Below are 17,297 nucleotides of genomic sequence, written 5' to 3'. Positions count from 1 at the left end.
TTCCACTTTCCAATCCTCTGGCACCTTTCCTGTATCGAGGGAAAATTGGAAGATTATGGCAAGCCCTTCACCTATCTCTGCTCCCATTTCCTTTAGTAACCTGAGATGCAAGCCATCCGGACAGGGCGATGTATCTACTGTAATCATAGCCAGCCTTTCCAGTACATCCTGCCTGTCAATTTTCACCGCATCCATTACCTCTACCATCTCCACTTCTGCCGATATTTTGTCAGCATCCTCTTCCTCAGTAAACATCAATACAAAGTACTCATTAAGTATTGGAGCCTTGCCCTATGTCCCTAAGCAGATATCACCCTCTGTGTTTCTAGTTTTGGGCAAAAGATGCAGGGGGAATATGAGGAAGCAATATTTTATGCAGAGGATGGTAATGACTTGGAACTCGCTGCCTACAAGGGTGGTGGAAGCAGGACAATCAATGCCTTCAAGAGGAAGTTGAATGACCACCTGAGAGAAATAGATTTGCAGGGCTACGGGGATTGAGCTGGGGAGTGGGACTGACAGCATTGCTCCATGGAGAGTCAGCATGGACTCAATGGACCGAATGGCCTCCTTCTGTGCTGTAAATGACTCTATAACTTTAATAAGCCCCGTCCCACCTCTTACCACCTGCTTCACATGCTGGTAGAAGATTTTTGGGTTCCCTTTAACTGTTAACTGCCATTCCATTCTCATATTCTGTCTTTGCCAGTCTTTATTTTCTTCTTCACTTCCCCTCTCAACTTATTGTATTTGGCCTGGTTCTCACTTGAAGAATTCTCCTGACATACATTATATGCCCTCTTTTTTTGTTTCATCATATTCTCAATCTCCTTCATCATCCAAGGAGCCCTAGCTTTGGTTCTCTTACCTTTTGCCCTTGTTGGAATATACCTAGCCTGTACCTGAAATATTCCCTCCTTAAAGACTGCCCATTTTTCCATTACAGCTTTTCATGTCAATCTTTGGTTCCATTTTACCCTGGCTAGATCCCCTTTCATCCCATTGAAGTTTGCCCTCCTTCAATTTAGACATTCTACTTTAGATTGTTCCTTTCTCTTCTCCATTACTTATCTAAACCTTCTGATACAATGATCACTCTTACCCAAGTATTCTCCCACAGACACTTGGTCCATATGGTGCACCTCATTCCCCAGTAACAGATCCAGTGATACCCCCTTCTTAATAAAAGCAAAATACTGCGGATGCTGGAAATCTGAAATAAAAACACGAAATGCTTGTTCTGAAGAAGGGTCACTGACCTGAAACGTTAACTCTGCTTCTGTCTCCACAGATGCTGCCAGACCTGCTGAGTATTTCCAGCATTTTGTGTTTTTATATACCTCCTTCTTAGTTGGATCAATAACATACTGGTCAAGGATGTTCTCCTGATCACATTTCAGAAATTCCTCCCCCTCCTTTCCTTTTACGATAACATTATCCCAATCGATATTTGGATAATTAAAGTCCCCCACTCTATAGTTCTTGCACATCTCTGTGATTTCCCTGCAGGTTTGATCCTCTATCTCTCTCTCACTACTTGGAGTCCTCCAGAATACCCCAGTAGCATGATCATACATGTTTTGCAGCTCAACATTAACTGAATTGATTCTGTCTTTGCACCCTCAAGGTCATCCTCTCTTTCCAACGCTCCACTATCTTCCCTAATCAGTACTGCCACCCCACCTCCCTTTTTTCCTTTCCTATCTTTTCTGAACACTTTGTATCCTTGAATATTAAGTGTCCAGTTCTCACCTTTTTTAAGCCATGTTTCCATTGTTGCCACTACATCAAGAGTAGAAACCCCATAGAATTTAGCATCAGTAGGATCATCTCCCACAAGGAGGCTTTGGTGTCCAAGCTCCAAGGTGCAGTCATGGAAAACCTCAACACTCTTCTGCAAGACAGGTTGAGACCTTCTAGACACCTACTAGTCTACTACTACTACAACTGTGGTGCCCATCAAGCAAGCAGAGGAGCAAAAATTGTGCAATCACTTTACGCTCTCTCTGGAGACATCTCTCAGGAGACATCTCTCTAGTCAGTATCCATTCTGAATTCTTGTAAGGAACAAGGATCTAGGTATCAAAATATATTGGCCCCATGGAACACTAGCTGTGAGATGAAGCCATAGTTGGACTGGAGAGTATCAAAGAATTATACTGCAATGTGTTCTGGAAATAGAAAATAAAGACAAACTCAGGATACATAGCCTTATTGCTCTTGACTGATACTTGTATGGCTATAAACATTCAACATAATACTAATTCTGTTATACAATTTAAACTGTAAATAACATTCATATCTGATGTGTAATTTATATAGTGCTCAAACTTCAGAAGTAGTTTAAAGTAATGTGAAATAAGTGTCTACAGTGTAAGAAAAACTGCATTATAATTGTTACTGCAGTCATAGTACAGAGCATACAGGAAATAAATCCAAGTTTGGCAATAACCAAACTGAGAAGACAGAAGTAGCTAACAGCTTTTAATGGTGTTTCAGCAATGATCATGTTACCATTTTAATCCAATACACTTTTATAGAGACTACATTAATTAGTATGCTGTAATAAAAATGTGCGATTTCATTGTAGATCCCCGGAGAATGAAAATCCTCTTCATGGAATCTTTGCCACTTGAGATCCCAGGGAGAAATGATTCAGGGCTCTCAATATATCTATAATCAAATCAGGGGCAGCTCAGCTCAGCTCTGCTTGGCCTGGGTGATCCTGGCTATGTACTTCAAATTTAGCACCGATCTGCAACAGTAAATGATTGCTTTTGTTACTGAATTGCAACATATGCTGATTGTACATATGGACTTTGCCATGTCAGTATGACCAAGAACTTTTTAAAGTTAAAACAAAAGAATTATTTATATTATTTGACTGAATGCATGTATGCTATAGTTTATTCCTAAGTAGCTATAATAAACTGCTAAATCACCTTCCACCGCATTCATGGTGATCACCTACTCAAAAGACATAGGAAATCACAAGGCCACATATTTTATTTACCTAAATGCTCTGTATTTTCAGGGAACAACATGGAAGTGCAACAAGTTGCTTTTTAATTCCCTCAGTAGAGAGGAAGGAAGCAAACTTTAATCTACACTGTGCAAGATTGCACAGCATAGAAGAAACCACACTAGCCATGCAGGAGAAAGAAATACTCTGGTTACTGTGCAGCACCACTGGAAGCACTTTTTTAAAATTTAAAAGCATTTGCAATGGTGCTAAATGTAAGGACCATTAAAATAGCATGCTGTGCGAGTTCTCAGAAGAATGTTAGGACCCGATATTTCAGGCAATGTACTCTGGTCTTCTGGACAAAAGACTAGATCTGTGGAAGAGGTGGGTTTATATGTGATGGAGGATGAGTGTGTGGGTGGGATCTTGCTGCTGATTGGTCAGACTTAGTGTGTCTGTGATAGGTCGGTACATGGGATAAGTCAGCTATTGCCCAAGCCTGGAGACTTCCAGCTTCCGTTCTTGGACAGCAGTCAGAAGGCCTCAAAGTTGATGGCCATTTAAACTCAAAACCTCTGGATTGCTAGTCCAATATCAGGCTATCATGCACTGTGCATAATAAAAGCATGAACCTGTTTTTAAAAAAACTGTAGAGGAAATCCTTCTACTGTTGGAGCAGAGTAGAAGAAAGCTCTCGTCTGATTTTTACTCTCCTATACTTACTCTGGGAGTACCTGACAGTGCCATTGGGTTCCAGTATTGGAAAATGTTCCTTGCCGCAGCATCAACATTACTCAGCTTAACAAAGACAAATAAAAAGTCACCAAAAATACATGAAACATTTGGAAAATTTCAATCGATATTTCGAAGGCTCTATTTGAGACAGCAAGGCTTATTTTCTTCTTCGATGTTGACTGTAAGCATTATACAATCAACATTGTAATAAATCAGTAAATGTGAGCTTGACTCGACCTAAAGTCTAGACAACAAAATGATTGAAAGTTCTGAAGGCATGAGTCTCTAACTGTTAATATCACATCGTCACTCACTGTTAATAATGGATAATGACCACATGCCCGAGGTCTTTTTGCTACATGAAGTAACAAAGTCATTTCCCCATGTGTCCATCATTTGACAAAATAACGTCTCTACCACTCATTCATCACTTGTGCAGAGAACAAAGAACTGCATATGGCAGATTCAGACACCAAATCAACAGAATATTCACCTAATACTTGTACAATCAGCCCAGTTAATTAAATGAATAATTCAGAGAAAGACAAAGATAAAGTCTGTCTTTGAAATTAGTGTGATGAGCTCACTGGATAACCCATCATCCAGATCTTCAGTTACACTTGTCCGCAAGTAAGACTCCAAGAAGAAACAAGGTTTTGCAGTTTACAGGAAAAAGATGACATTTTTTATATGTGATTATATTCTTTTGTAAATCTACCACAGCTATTCCCCCATGCTAAAAATTTGTGCATTTGCTCATACAGTCGTAAATGCCACCAGTGTTAATCTCAGACATAAATGTTTCAATATCTGCTCATAAAATTTGTCCATTAGGGGCATTAGCAATACATTAAACACAAACTTAAACTGAAACCCTGGAGAACAATATGGTAAATTGCACCCTCTTTAAACCTTGCTCATTTTTCTTTCAAAAATGTAACTGTAATTACGGATGTCTATTTTGTGACTGTCCAGCTTCTAAATCACCGTACTTCTAATGTACTCCCTGAGGCAATATTTTTTTCAATCTCAAAAGCCATTCATTTGAAGCCTTCATTTCTCTCATGCAGAAACTGCCTTGGGGCTGAAATGCCAGGTTGTGCAGCAGACCACCACGAAACAAAAAACCCTTTGATGGGATGTATTGCATGGCTCCCCCAGATATGTCTAATCATCGGAACCCCATTTTCAGGAGCCCAATTGCCTGTTCGATGGTCACTCTTGGAGTCACATGGCAGTGGTTGCAGGTTTTCTCTGGCTCTGTGTTGGGTTCCGCACAGATGTAAGAAGACATGTCTTTCGTGGATACCCCTTTTCACCCACAATCCATCCACAAAGGCATGCAGATGGACTGAAGGGTTGAGGCACCTGGGACTGTCTCAGGATGTATGAGTCATGGTTGCTTCCGGGGAACCTTGCACACACCTGGAGAATCCTTTTGCAGTGGTCGCAGACTATTTGAACATTGAGTGAGTAGAACTCCTTCCTATTAATGAACACACCAGACTGCTCTGAGTGAGCCTTGATGGTCACATGCCTACAGTCTATAACTCCCTGGAACTAAGGGAATCCTGCCCCGTCCCCAAATCCAATCACACTGGCCTGACTGGTGTGATCGGTGCGAAACCTGATGTATTCCCTGCCTTTTCTAACAAGGCATTGTCACCTACTTGATGCAGTGATGGACTGCTGCCTGTCAGGTCCCACCTATGTCTGCAGATGATCCCGGGAATGAGCCTGATGTGAAAAAGTTAAATGTCATGGTCACCTTCACCGCCACAGTCAATGGGTGCCCACTACCTCCCAGTGGTCTCAGCTCCTTCTCCAGAATGCCACATAGGTCAGCCACCACCTGTATCGACAGATGCAGTCTTCGGAGACACTGGTGCTCCGACATCTGCATGAAGCTAAGACATTATCTGTTGACCCTTGAAGCTGGGTAACACCTTCTGCGAACAATACCCTGCCTTATTGCCCCTATGCGCCCTCCTTGTCCATGCCCCATCACAGCATCATGCTGCCGGTACTCCTCTGCCTGCTCCTTCACCTCTCCATGTGGCTGATGCAGTATCTCTCTCCTATTCTTCCCCTCACTGGAGGAGTCAAACTCTGAGTGCAGAGCATCCATATAGCTTTGGAGTCTTCATGACACGATGGCTCTGACTGCACCCCACCCCACCCCCTGCCGCCACAACCCCCCAACTTCTTGTGTTGTCTGCACTTGCTGTAGGGGACCTGAGAGACACCCTTCCACTAACAACCCTCCATTATGGCCAACACTCTGCAATCCCTCTAAAGGTTACAGCCTTCAATCCTCTGACTTCAACCTGCCTTCTTGTAAACGTAGCAGAACTCAATGGCTGCTAGTTTCAGTCAACACGTGCCTGCAGCTCATACTTCGCCTCCTTTGAGCAGATGAGCCGCTGACGTTTCGTGGAACCTGTGTTCTTCATGGAAAGTGGTAAAACCTGGTCAATTGGCTGCATAACAGGCTCAGTTGACTATGACTTTAATTTGCTGCCCGCCTTAGACCTGCGTGGTCTTGATCCCGCTGCCCGGCTGCCCCTGGGAAATTTGGCTGGCGGTGGGAAGGCACTGGGGATCTGCTCCAATGTGCTCACCCCCACCCCACCCCACCTTCCTTTCAGCTGCCAGGTTTCCCGAGGCCTGGAAAACCCTCCTGGATGGGTTTAAACCTGTATGCAGTTTAAATCAGAGGCTGTTAGCCTCATTAAAATATTGAATTGGCCAATCCACCTCCTGGGTGTGGGTTGGTTGCCCGTCCTTTATCCAGCCTCTGCTAAACCTGGAAGTGGGTTGGGTTTCAGATTTTTAATGTTTTGAAATCTCACCTAACCCCAAAAAACCCAATTTTGGAGGTTAAGTTTCAGCTCTCAGTCTCTGATGATAAACTCCAGTGACATTCCCACAACTGATGCTAAACTGACAGGTCTGTAGTTACCCAGTTTCTTCCTCCCTTCCTTCTTAATTAATTGAGCAACATTTTCAATTTTCCAACCAAAGACATAATTTTTGAATCTAGAGAACTTTAGAGAATTATGATTAATGTATTTGCAATTTCCTCACCTAATTCTTTTAATAATCTCAGAGGCGAGTTATCAAAGCCCGGAGATTTGTCTATCTTAAATCATTATTTTCTTCATTAGCATTTTTTTAATCTATATTAAATCCACCAAGTTCCTCCCCTTGAATTATTTTTCAGTTTGCTTGTTCTGCGAGCATTTTGTCCTCTTGCTCCACTGTTAGAATGGATGCAAAATACTCCTTTAACAAGTTTGCTATCTTTTATTATCCATTATAGTTTCGTCTGCATCTGCCTTTAATAGACCCACATTTCTCTTTAGAACCCTCTTTCTCTTAATATATTTATAATTAATTTAGCTATTAGCTTTGTAATGTTTCATAGCTCTCCCACTTCCACTATTGCTTGGTTTACGAACATACAAATACACGAATTAGGAGCAGGAGTAGGTCACTCGGCCTTTTGAGCCTGCTCCGCCATTCAATAAATTCATGGCTGAACTGATTACTCCACATTTCCACCTACCCCCAATAACCTTACAACCCCTTGCTTATCAAGAATCTATCTACCTCTGCCTTAAAAATATTCAAAGACTGCTTCCACTGCCTTTTGTGGGAGAGAATTCCAAAGACTCACGACCCTCTGAGAGAAATAATTTCTCCTCATCTTTCTCTTAAATGGGCGACCCCTTATTTTTAAATAATGACCCCTAGTTCTAGATTCTCCCACAAGGGAAGACATCCTTTCCACATCCACCCTGTCAAGACCCCGCGGGATCTTATAAGATTCAATCAAGTCATCTCTTACTCTCCTAAACTCTAGCGGATACAGGCCTAGCCTGTCCAAGCTTTCACAAAATGACAGAATTGTTACAGTGCAGAAGGAGGCCATTTGGCCTATCGTGTCTGCACTGGCTCTCTGAAAGAGCAATTCCCTCAGTTCTAATCCCCCACTTTCTTCCCATAACCCCGCATATTCTTCCTTTTCCTTTAATTGTCTAATTCCCTTTTGATTGCTTCAATTGAACCTGCCTCCACCACGTTCTCAGGCAGCGTATTCCAGACCTTAATCACTCACTGCATGAAAAAGTTTTCCTCATGTCACTTTTGCTTCTCTTACTAAATACTTTAAATCTCATTCTCGATCCTTTCTACTCTGTCCACACCCCTTCATGATTTTGAATACCTCAATCAACTCACTTCTCAGCCTTCTCTTCTCCAAGGCAAATAATCCTCACGTCTCCAATCTATCTTCATAACAGAAGTTCCTCATTCCTGGAACCATTCTCGTGAATCTTTTCTGTACTCTCTCCATTGCCCTCACGTTTTTCCTAAAGTGCGGCACCCAGAACTGGACACAATACTCCAGCTGAGGCTGAACTATTGTCTTATACAAGTTCAACATAACTTCCTCGCTCTTGTACTCTATGCCCCTATTAATAAAGCCCAGGATACTGTATTCTTTATTAACCACTCTCTCAACCTGACCTGCCATCGTCAATGGCTTATGCACATATCCCTCTGCTCCTGCAACCCCCTTCAGAATTTCACCCTTTATTTTATATTGTCTCTCCATGTTCTTTTACCAAAATGAATCACTTCACATTTCTCTGCATTGAACTTCATCTGCTACCTGTCTGCCCATTCCACCAACTTGTCTATGTCCTTTTGAAGTTCTACACTATCCTCCTTACAGTTCACAATGCTTCAAGTTTCGTATCCTCTGCAAACTTTGAAATTGTGCCCTGTACACCAAGGTCTAGGTCATTAATATATATCAAGAAAAGCAAGGGTCCCAACGTTGATCCCTGGGGAACTCCACTACAAACTTTCCTCCAGCCCAAAAACATCCATTAACCACTACTGTTTGTTTCCTGTCACTCAGGCATTTTTGTATCCATGTTGCTACCATCCCTTTTATTCCATGAACTGCAAGTTTGCTCACAAGTCTGTTGTGTGGCACTGTATTAGAACCAATGCGTTCTCTACAGAGTCATAGAGTTATACAGCACAGAAACAGGCCCTTCAGCCCATCGCGTCTGTGCCGGCCATCAAGCACCTAACCATTCGAATCCCATTTTCCAGCACTTGGCCCGTTGCCTTGTATGCTATGGCGTTTCAAGTGCTCATCTAAGTATTTCTTAAACGTTGTGAGGGTTCCTGCCTCTACCTCCTCTTCAGGCAGTGCGTTCCAGATTCCAACTACCCTCTGGGTGAAAAAACCTTTCCTCAAATCCCCTCTGAAACTCCTGCCTCTTACCTTAAATCTATGCTCCCCGGTTACTGACTCTCCCATTAAGGGAAAAAGTTGCTTCCTATCTAACATATCAATGCCCCTCATAATTTTGTATACTTCAATCATATCTCCACTCAGCCTTCTCTGTTCTAAGGAAAACAACCCTAGCCTTTTCAGTCTCTCTTCATAGCTGAAATGCTCCAGCCCAGGCAACATCCTGGTGAATCCCCTCTGCACCCTCTCCAGTGCAATCACATCCTTCCTATAGTGTGGTGCCCAGAACTGTACACAGTACTCCAGCTGTGGCCTAACCAGCATTTTATACAGCTCCATCATAACCTCCCTGCTCTTATATCCTATACTCCCAGTGCCATGTGCTAGTGAGTATAGAGCAGATGAATGCGTGGCTGAGGAGGTGGTGCAGGAGGGAAGGCTTTAGTTTCCTGGATCACTGGGTCTCTTTCTGGCAAAGGCGGGACCTGTACAAGTTGGACGGGTTGCACCTGAACCGGAACAGGACCAACATCCTTGCTGGGAGGTTTGCTAGTGCTGTCGGAGGGGTTTAAACTAATTTGGCAGGGGGATGGGATACAGAGTGGAGTTACAGTAGGGGGTGATATACAGTCAAATATAGAAGAGAAACTGAGTCAGTCTGGAAGGCAGAGCAAATAGGCCTGTTAAGGCACAAGTGAAAAATGCAATGCTGGATTGCATCTATTTTAATGCAAGGAGTCTTACTAGTAAGGCAGATGAATTGAGGGCGTTGATTAGCACATGGCATTATGATATTATTGCTATCACAAAGACATGGTTGAGGGAGGGGCAGGACTGGCAGCTCAATATTCCAGGGTATAGAATCTTCAAGCATGACAGGGGAGGGGGTATATGAGGAGGTGGCATTGCACTGTTGATCAAGGAGTCAGTTACTGCAGTAAGGAGGGATGATATCTTAGAAGGTTCCTCAAATGAGGCCATATGGGTAGAACTTAAAAACAAAAAGGAGGCAATCACTTGGCTGGGAGTGTACTACAGTCCTCCAAACAGTCAGGGAAAGATAGAGGAGCAGATATGTAGTCAAATCTCAGAGAGGTGCAAAAGTAATAGTAGGGGATTTCAACTTCCCCAATATCAACTGGGATAGTCTTAGTGCAAAAGGCTTAAAGAGGCGGAATTCTTAAAATGCATACAGTAGAGCTTTTTGAGCCAGTACGTAGAAAGTCCTACAAAGGAAGGGGCTGTACTGGACCTAATCCTAGGGAATGAAGCTGGACATGTGGTAGAAGTTTCAGTGGGGGGACATTTCGGGGATAGTGACCATAACTCTAAGATTTAAGGTAGTTATGGAAAAGGCCAAAGATGGACCGAAAATAAAGGTACTGAATTGGGGTAAGGCCGATTTTAAGATGTCGTAAATGGAATTTAATCCTGAGAAGTGTGAGGTGATGCATTTTGGGAGGGCTAACAAGGCAAGGGAATATACAATGGATGGTAGGACCCTAGGAAGTACGAGGGTCAGAGGAGCCTTGGTGTACTTGTCCATAGATCACTGAAGGCAGCAGCACAAGTAGATAAGGTGGTTAGGGAAGCATATGGGATACTTGCCTTTATTAGCCGAGGCATAGAATATAAGAACAGGGAGTTATGATGGAGCTGTATAAAACGCTAGTTAGGCCACAGCTGGAGTACTGTATACAGTTCTGGGCACAACACTATAGGAAGGATGTGATTGCACTGGAGAAGGTACAGAGGGGATTCACCAACAAGTTGCCTGGACTGGAGAATTTCAGCTATGAAGAGAGACTGAAAAGGCTCGGGGTTGTTTTCCTTAGAGCAGAGAATGCTGAGTGGAGATATGATTGAGGTGTACAAGATTATGAGGGGCATTGATAGGTTAGATAGGTAGCAACCATTTCCCTTAGTGGTGGGGTCAATAACCAGGGGGCATAGATTTAAGGTAAGGTGCAGGAGGTTTAGAGGGGATTTGAGGAAACATCTTTTCACCCAGAGGGCAGTTGGCATCTGGAATACACTGCCTGAAGTGGTGGTAGAGGCAGGAACCTTCACAACATTTAAGAAGTATTTAGATGAGCACTTGACACGCCATAGCATACGAGCGACGGGCTAAGTGCTGGAAAATGGGATTAGAATAGTTAGGTGCTTGATGGCTGGTGGGCCGAAGGGCCTGTTTCTGTGCTGTATAATTCTATGACTCCAGTATATCCACTGGTTCCCATTTATCCACAGCACATGTTACTTCTGCAAAGAACTCCAATAAATTGATTAAACATGATTTCCCTTTCACAAAACCATGTTGACGCTGCCTGATTACCTTTAATTTTTCTAAGTCCCCTCCTATAACATCTTAAATAAAAGCTTCTAACATTTTCTCTATGTCAGGTGTTAAGCTAATTGGCCTATAGTTTCCTGCTTTCTGCCTTTCTTTCTTTTTGAATAAATCCTTTTTGAATAAATTCCGATCTCATTGAACCTTCCCTGAATCTAGGGAAGTTTGGAAAATTAAAATCAATGCATCAACTATCTCACTAGCCACTTCTTTTAGGACCCTAGGATGAAGTCCATCAGGACCCAGGGATTTGTCAGCCCACAGCACCAGTAATTTGCTCAGTACCAGTTCCCTGGTGATTGTAATTTTCTTGAGTTCCTCCCTCCTTTCCATTTCCTGATTTACAGCTATTTCTGGGATGTTATCTGAATCCTCTTTGGTGAAGGCTGATGCAAAATATCATCTGCCATCTCCTTATTTTCCATTATTAATTCCCCCACTCACTTTCTATCGGACCAACGCTCACTTTGTTAACTTTTCTTTTTTAAAGATCTATAGAAACTCTTACTATCTGTTTTTTATATTTCAAGCTAGCTTTCTCTCATACTCTAATTTTTCCCTCCTTATTAATCTTTTAGTCATTCTTTGCTGCTTTTTACATTCTGTCCAATCTTCTGACCTACCACCCGTCTTTGTGCAATTATATGCTTTTTCTTTTAATTTTGATACTATCTTTAACTTTTTTAGTTAACCACTGAGGGTGGGTCCTCCCCTTGGAATTTTTCTTCATTACTGGAATGTATCTATTCTGTGTATTCCGAAATATCCCATTAAATGCCTGCTACTGCATCTCTATTAACTTATCCCTTAATGTAATTTGCCAGTTCACTTTAGCTAGCTCTGCTTTCATGCCCTCATAATTGCCCTTATTTATGTTTAAAATACTAGTGTTAGACCCACTCTTCTCTCACTCAAACTGAATGTAAAATTCAATCATTTTATGATCGCTACTGCCTAGGGGCGCCTTCACTCTGAGGTCATTAATTAATCCTACCTCGCTGCACAATACCCGATCTAGTATAGCCTGCTCGCTGGTTGGCTTCAGACATGCTGTTTTACGAAACTATCCCGAAAACATTCTATGAACCCTTCATCTAGGCTACCTTTGCCCATCTGATTTTCCCAGTCTATATGTAGATTAAAATCCCCCATGATTATCGCTATATCTTTCTGATGAGCTCCCATTATTTCGTCCTTTATATCTGTCCTACTATATGGTTAATGTTAGGGGGCCTGTACACCACTCCCACAAGTGACTTTTTGCCTTTATCATTTCTCATCTCTACCCAAACCGCTTCTAGGTCCTGAATTCCTGAACATAGGTCATCCCTCGCTCTTGTGCTAATACCATAATTAATTAACAGACCCTTCACCTTTTCCTAGCCTCCTGTCATTCCTAAATGTCATGTACCCTTCAATATTTAGGTCACAATCTGTGTCATCCTGCAGCCATGTCTCTGTATTAGCTATCAGATCGTACTTATTTATTTCTATTTGCGCTATCATTTCATCTGTTTTGTTTCTAATGCTACGTGCATTCAGATACAGAGCCTTTAGCTTTGTCCTTTTATTATTTTTGTAGCCTCTAGTCTTATCTGCTGATTCACTCTCAGATTGGAATGCTCTGTCCCTTCCTGGGTCTAGAAGGCCTGGCTGCGGACTTCACCATCGGCATGGGCGGCAGCAGTCTGAGCTGTGGCTGACAGGCAACAGGAAGGGCACCGGTGGAGTGACAGGAGTAGGATTACGAATGCTGTCGACAGCAGGTTCATGCTCCATGCAGCCACTATCACTCCCAGGACAGTGTCTCAGCAATCCTAGTAAATAGTTGGAGGACAGATTGCTGGACTGCTGTGACACCCTACAAGCCCCTTTGCATATTGTAATCCACAGCTGTGATGGCAGCAGTCTGAGCTTGTAGGGCAACAAGCTGACCTTGCATCACTTTAGTCTGAGTTTCACTGCAGCACAAACTTCTAGTGGCTTCTGCTTGTGCTGCAATGGAAGCTGAGATATTGGCCATCAGATGCTGCATCAAGATTGGGTACACATTGTGCTGATGGATTTTTAAAATTCCTTCCTGGGATATCAGCGTCGCTGGCAAGGCCAGCATTTGTTGCCCATCCCTAATTGTCTTTGAGAAGCCCAGCACGTTCATGCTGGAAAGGATGGGCTCCATCCTGCACAAAGCCTGTGCCAAGTTGGTGATGGACTCCTCCCTACTCCTTGTCATTGACTGCAGGCTTTCTGGCAGGCTTCCCAATGCACAAAGCATTTTGTTGTGCATATACATCAGTGTACTTCAGTGGGTTGCCTCATCGAAGTGCTCATGTGAAACCTGTGCAGCAGAGCACATGCGCAAGCTTGTCCTCCACTGAGTTGGCACCTGCGCTATCCTTGCCCTCTGCCCTGGTTGCAGGCCACTCTTACCGAGTGTCTCACCACAAGCAGATTCCGCCTCTGTGCTAACTCATGTGCAATGTCAGTATCTGAGCTGGTAGCTGCAAGTGTGAAATCGAGTAATGGTGTGTTTTCATCATGCCGTTCCATGACTATCTAGCTATGCTGCATTTCTTGGGTATTTGAAAGGAAGAAAAAACAAGAGTAAGATTGTGCTGAAGGGCGTGGGAGAACGTAAGAGATCCATGCTTACACCATCTGCAGCTTCTAAATCTGAAGAGTGCAGGATGAGGGAGAGGTAGGATGTGAGAAGGAGGTTTAGGATCAGGATACTGTCATTTTTGATGGCTTCAGCCTCTCCACTGCCCACAACTTAAGCAATTGCCATCGCAATAATGGTCAGCGCTGTATCCTCCATGGGGTTATAGGACATGCAGGCGTGACTGTCCACCTCTGGTTAGCTCCTGCTGCCTCCAGTTGTGCAACACCTTGTCTTGCAAGAAGGAGGGAAGTGTATCACTGAGGGTCATGCAATCTGTTTGGGTGATGTGGCAGTTATAGTTGAATAGCTTCTTTCAATTTAGAATATACTGTATTCACTGCTCATGATGTCATCTCCTCTACATTGGGTAGACCAAATGCCTACTGGGTGACCACTTTGTGGAACACCTCTGTTCAGTCCACAAGCATGACCCTTCACTTTGCTCCCACTCTCACCTTTCTGTCCCTGGCTGCTGCGGTGTTCAAATTAAACTCAACGCAAGCTTGAGAAACAGCACCTCATCTTTCGACTGGGTATTTTACAGCCTTCTGGCCTCAACATTGAGACCAAAAATTTTAACTCATAACCTCTGCCCCTATTTTGTTCATGTTTCTTTGATGGTTTGTTTTTCTTTTCTCTCATTTCTCACTTATTTCCTTTGCTTTTGGAAGGCAGCTATTCAGGATCCTGCCATTCACACCTCCTCCAGACACATCCTTTGTTTCTTTACTTGTCCCATTCCCACTCCACTTGGCCTTGCACCATGAAACATATTGTCATTTAATCTCTCCTGCCCTCCACCCTATCACAGACCTTCCCTTTTGTTCTTCTTCACATCCTCCCTGCTTTCAGTTACTCAAAATCTATTACATTTTGAACTTTTCCCAGTTCTGATGAAAGGTCATCAACCTAAAACATTAACTCTGTTTCTCTCTCCACAGATGCTGCCAGACCTGTTGAATATATTTCCAGCATTTTCTGTTTAGATTTATGGTTGAATAGCTGGCGGTGTGTGCAACCTATAAGATGCGGTGGGAGGTTTGCAGCAGTGCTAGGTGCCTGAGGATGCGGTAGAGGATATTGAATGTCAGGTATGAGTCCTAATTGATAGAGATTCTTAGTAGGTGAGTGACGGTGTGCCTAAGGCTGCTAGTACAGTTAGTAGGACATGGCATTTGAAGGTGCATTCATGGACTCTAACCACTCGTGTGAGATCATTGAACTTTTGCGACATTGTTTCCAGGTTCTCGGGCCTTGACTCCTGGCACTGACCTTCACGGCTATCTGCTCCCACTCCCTCTGCACATGTGTCTGGAAGGTTTCCTATTCCCCTGCAGATACAGGACATCTCTCCTCCTTTATATTTCTTGTACCAAGGCCACCAGTGCAGTGTCCAAAAACCTTTGAGCCTGCTCTCTCCCATTTTGACCCATTATTCAATGTTTCACAGGTCAGCCTATCTTCTTGCACGATTACCAGACCCTGTTCCAGCAACAATGCACCTTCCGTTTAAGAGGTGCAGACTAGCTTTAACCCGTGCTGGCCAGCTTTAAATGGTGTTAGCCATTCATGCTACTGGCTCCTCCACTTGAAACGCCAACCGATAAACGGTGCTGTTAGTACTGGCTGGATGCGGAAATCATTTAAAACAGCCTGCAGCATGAAGTTGACGTGCCGCCTGAATTACATTGACCAGGCACAGGTTAATCACACATCACGATTCCATGCCAATTTCTGGGGGCGATTGAATTTTGCCCGCAAGTTGTTCCCTTTGTTCTCAATAGACTTTTCCAATTATGTCATCAGTTACTCTAAGTCAAAACTACAATCAAACAGTAACCTGTGGGTCATATGCACCCTGAAAGCCCTGGCAATGTAGCCTACGAAGCCGTCTACTTGGTCCTATTTGCATTTTTCTTACACGCTGTTTTGTCTTGTTTGAATTTTGTGAGACTGGAGGAGCAGAAAAAAATCTGTACTTCTCATTGGTGGAGAAATTCTAAATCAGAACACCAAAGTCTGTCTGTTTACATGAAAGTTAATGGGACCATTGATTTAAACTTTGTATGTGGCCTGTGAGAGTCCATAATATACTGTCATACACCCACCTCAACAGTACATCACCCATCTCACTTCATATCCCTAAATATAACATTTATTAAAGAACATTAAAACAAACTTGGATCCAACAACATTTTTCTCCTTCCAGAAACAACATGATTTACCCAAACAAATTTTTGGATATCATAGACCCAGAATAAAGACCGCACTTCACAATTCCCACCTGGCCACTGGATTTCTATGGAGTCATGATGTAATAGTTTCAGTATATTTGAAGGAAATCATCATGCCATAAAATTCACATTATTATTCTCACCTAGGCTTTTAACAACATGAACTTCTGGAACTTTCTGGTCGTTGATAACATGTGTAAAGCAGAACCAGCTGTTGTCCACATCCTTGAACATGCAACGTCGTTCTGGCAACTGATCAGCGCGTTCCACCAGAGTTACTTCAAAATTACACTGATCACAGGTATCTTTCTTGGGTCCTTTGTTAAAGGCTTTACACAGAACACAGTTCCTGTAAAAGAGTTAAGATGCAGAATGAATTAAACCAGAAAGAACACATGGGGCAATTTTCTGCCTTGCATTCCTGGTGGAGAAAGTCAGCAGTTAGGATCATGAAGAGAGAAATTACCCCTATTACAGACAGATGGGAAGTCTTTTTACCTCTCAAGATAGTGGCTAAGATTTCGTTGAACACCCAACGTCGGGCTCCGTGACGGGGGTGGGGGGTGCGTCGGAAGATCATAGTGGCAGCGGCCCACCGTGGAGCCCAATGCTGGGATTGTTGGCCCCAATCTTCCTAACGGCGGCGAGATTTTGTGGCAGCCCCCCCCGCTGCTCAGCGACAGGACTCAACTTTAAGTATTTAAATAAATTTAAATACCATTCACTGTTGCCCAGGATTTTCCGTGCAATGGGCGGCACTCACGTGCCTTCACTTTCCCGTTCAGGGAAAGCTGGCATCACTGAGGTGAATAAGATTAGATTAGATTAGAGATACAGCACTGAAACAGGCCCTTCGGCCCACCGAGTCTGTGCCGACCATCAACCACCCATTTATACTAATCCTACACTAATCCCATATTCCTACCAAACATCCCCACCTGTCCCTATATTGCCCTACCACCTACCTATACTGGTGACAATTTATAATGGCCAATTTACCTATCAACCTGCAAGTCTTTTGGCTTGTGGGAGGAATCCGGAGCACCCGGAGAAAACCCACGCAGACACAGGAAGAACTT

General features: G+C 43.2%; 1 protein-coding gene across 1 annotated transcript in view; it reads right to left on the bottom strand.

The window, feature by feature from the left end:
- Positions 1–2,471: 2,471 nt before the first annotated feature.
- Positions 2,472–17,297, bottom strand: part of LOC137349193 (integrin beta-1-like) — a 120,481-nt gene continuing 105,655 nt past the window's right edge. Inside the window, exons 15-16 of the mRNA XM_068014638.1 lie at positions 16,362–16,567; positions 2,472–2,755 (exon numbers count right to left, since the gene is read on the bottom strand). Of these exons, the coding sequence (XP_067870739.1) occupies positions 2,745–2,755; positions 16,362–16,567 (217 nt within the window). The 3' untranslated portion in view covers positions 2,472–2,744. The remainder of the gene's footprint in view (positions 2,756–16,361; positions 16,568–17,297) is intronic.

This window comes from Heterodontus francisci, chromosome 2 (assembly GCF_036365525.1).
Source record: "Heterodontus francisci isolate sHetFra1 chromosome 2, sHetFra1.hap1, whole genome shotgun sequence".
NCBI classification, from domain to species: domain Eukaryota; kingdom Metazoa; phylum Chordata; class Chondrichthyes; order Heterodontiformes; family Heterodontidae; genus Heterodontus; species Heterodontus francisci.
The sequence above is the reverse complement of the archived record's forward strand: the minus strand, read 5'-3'. Positions and strand labels throughout refer to the sequence as shown.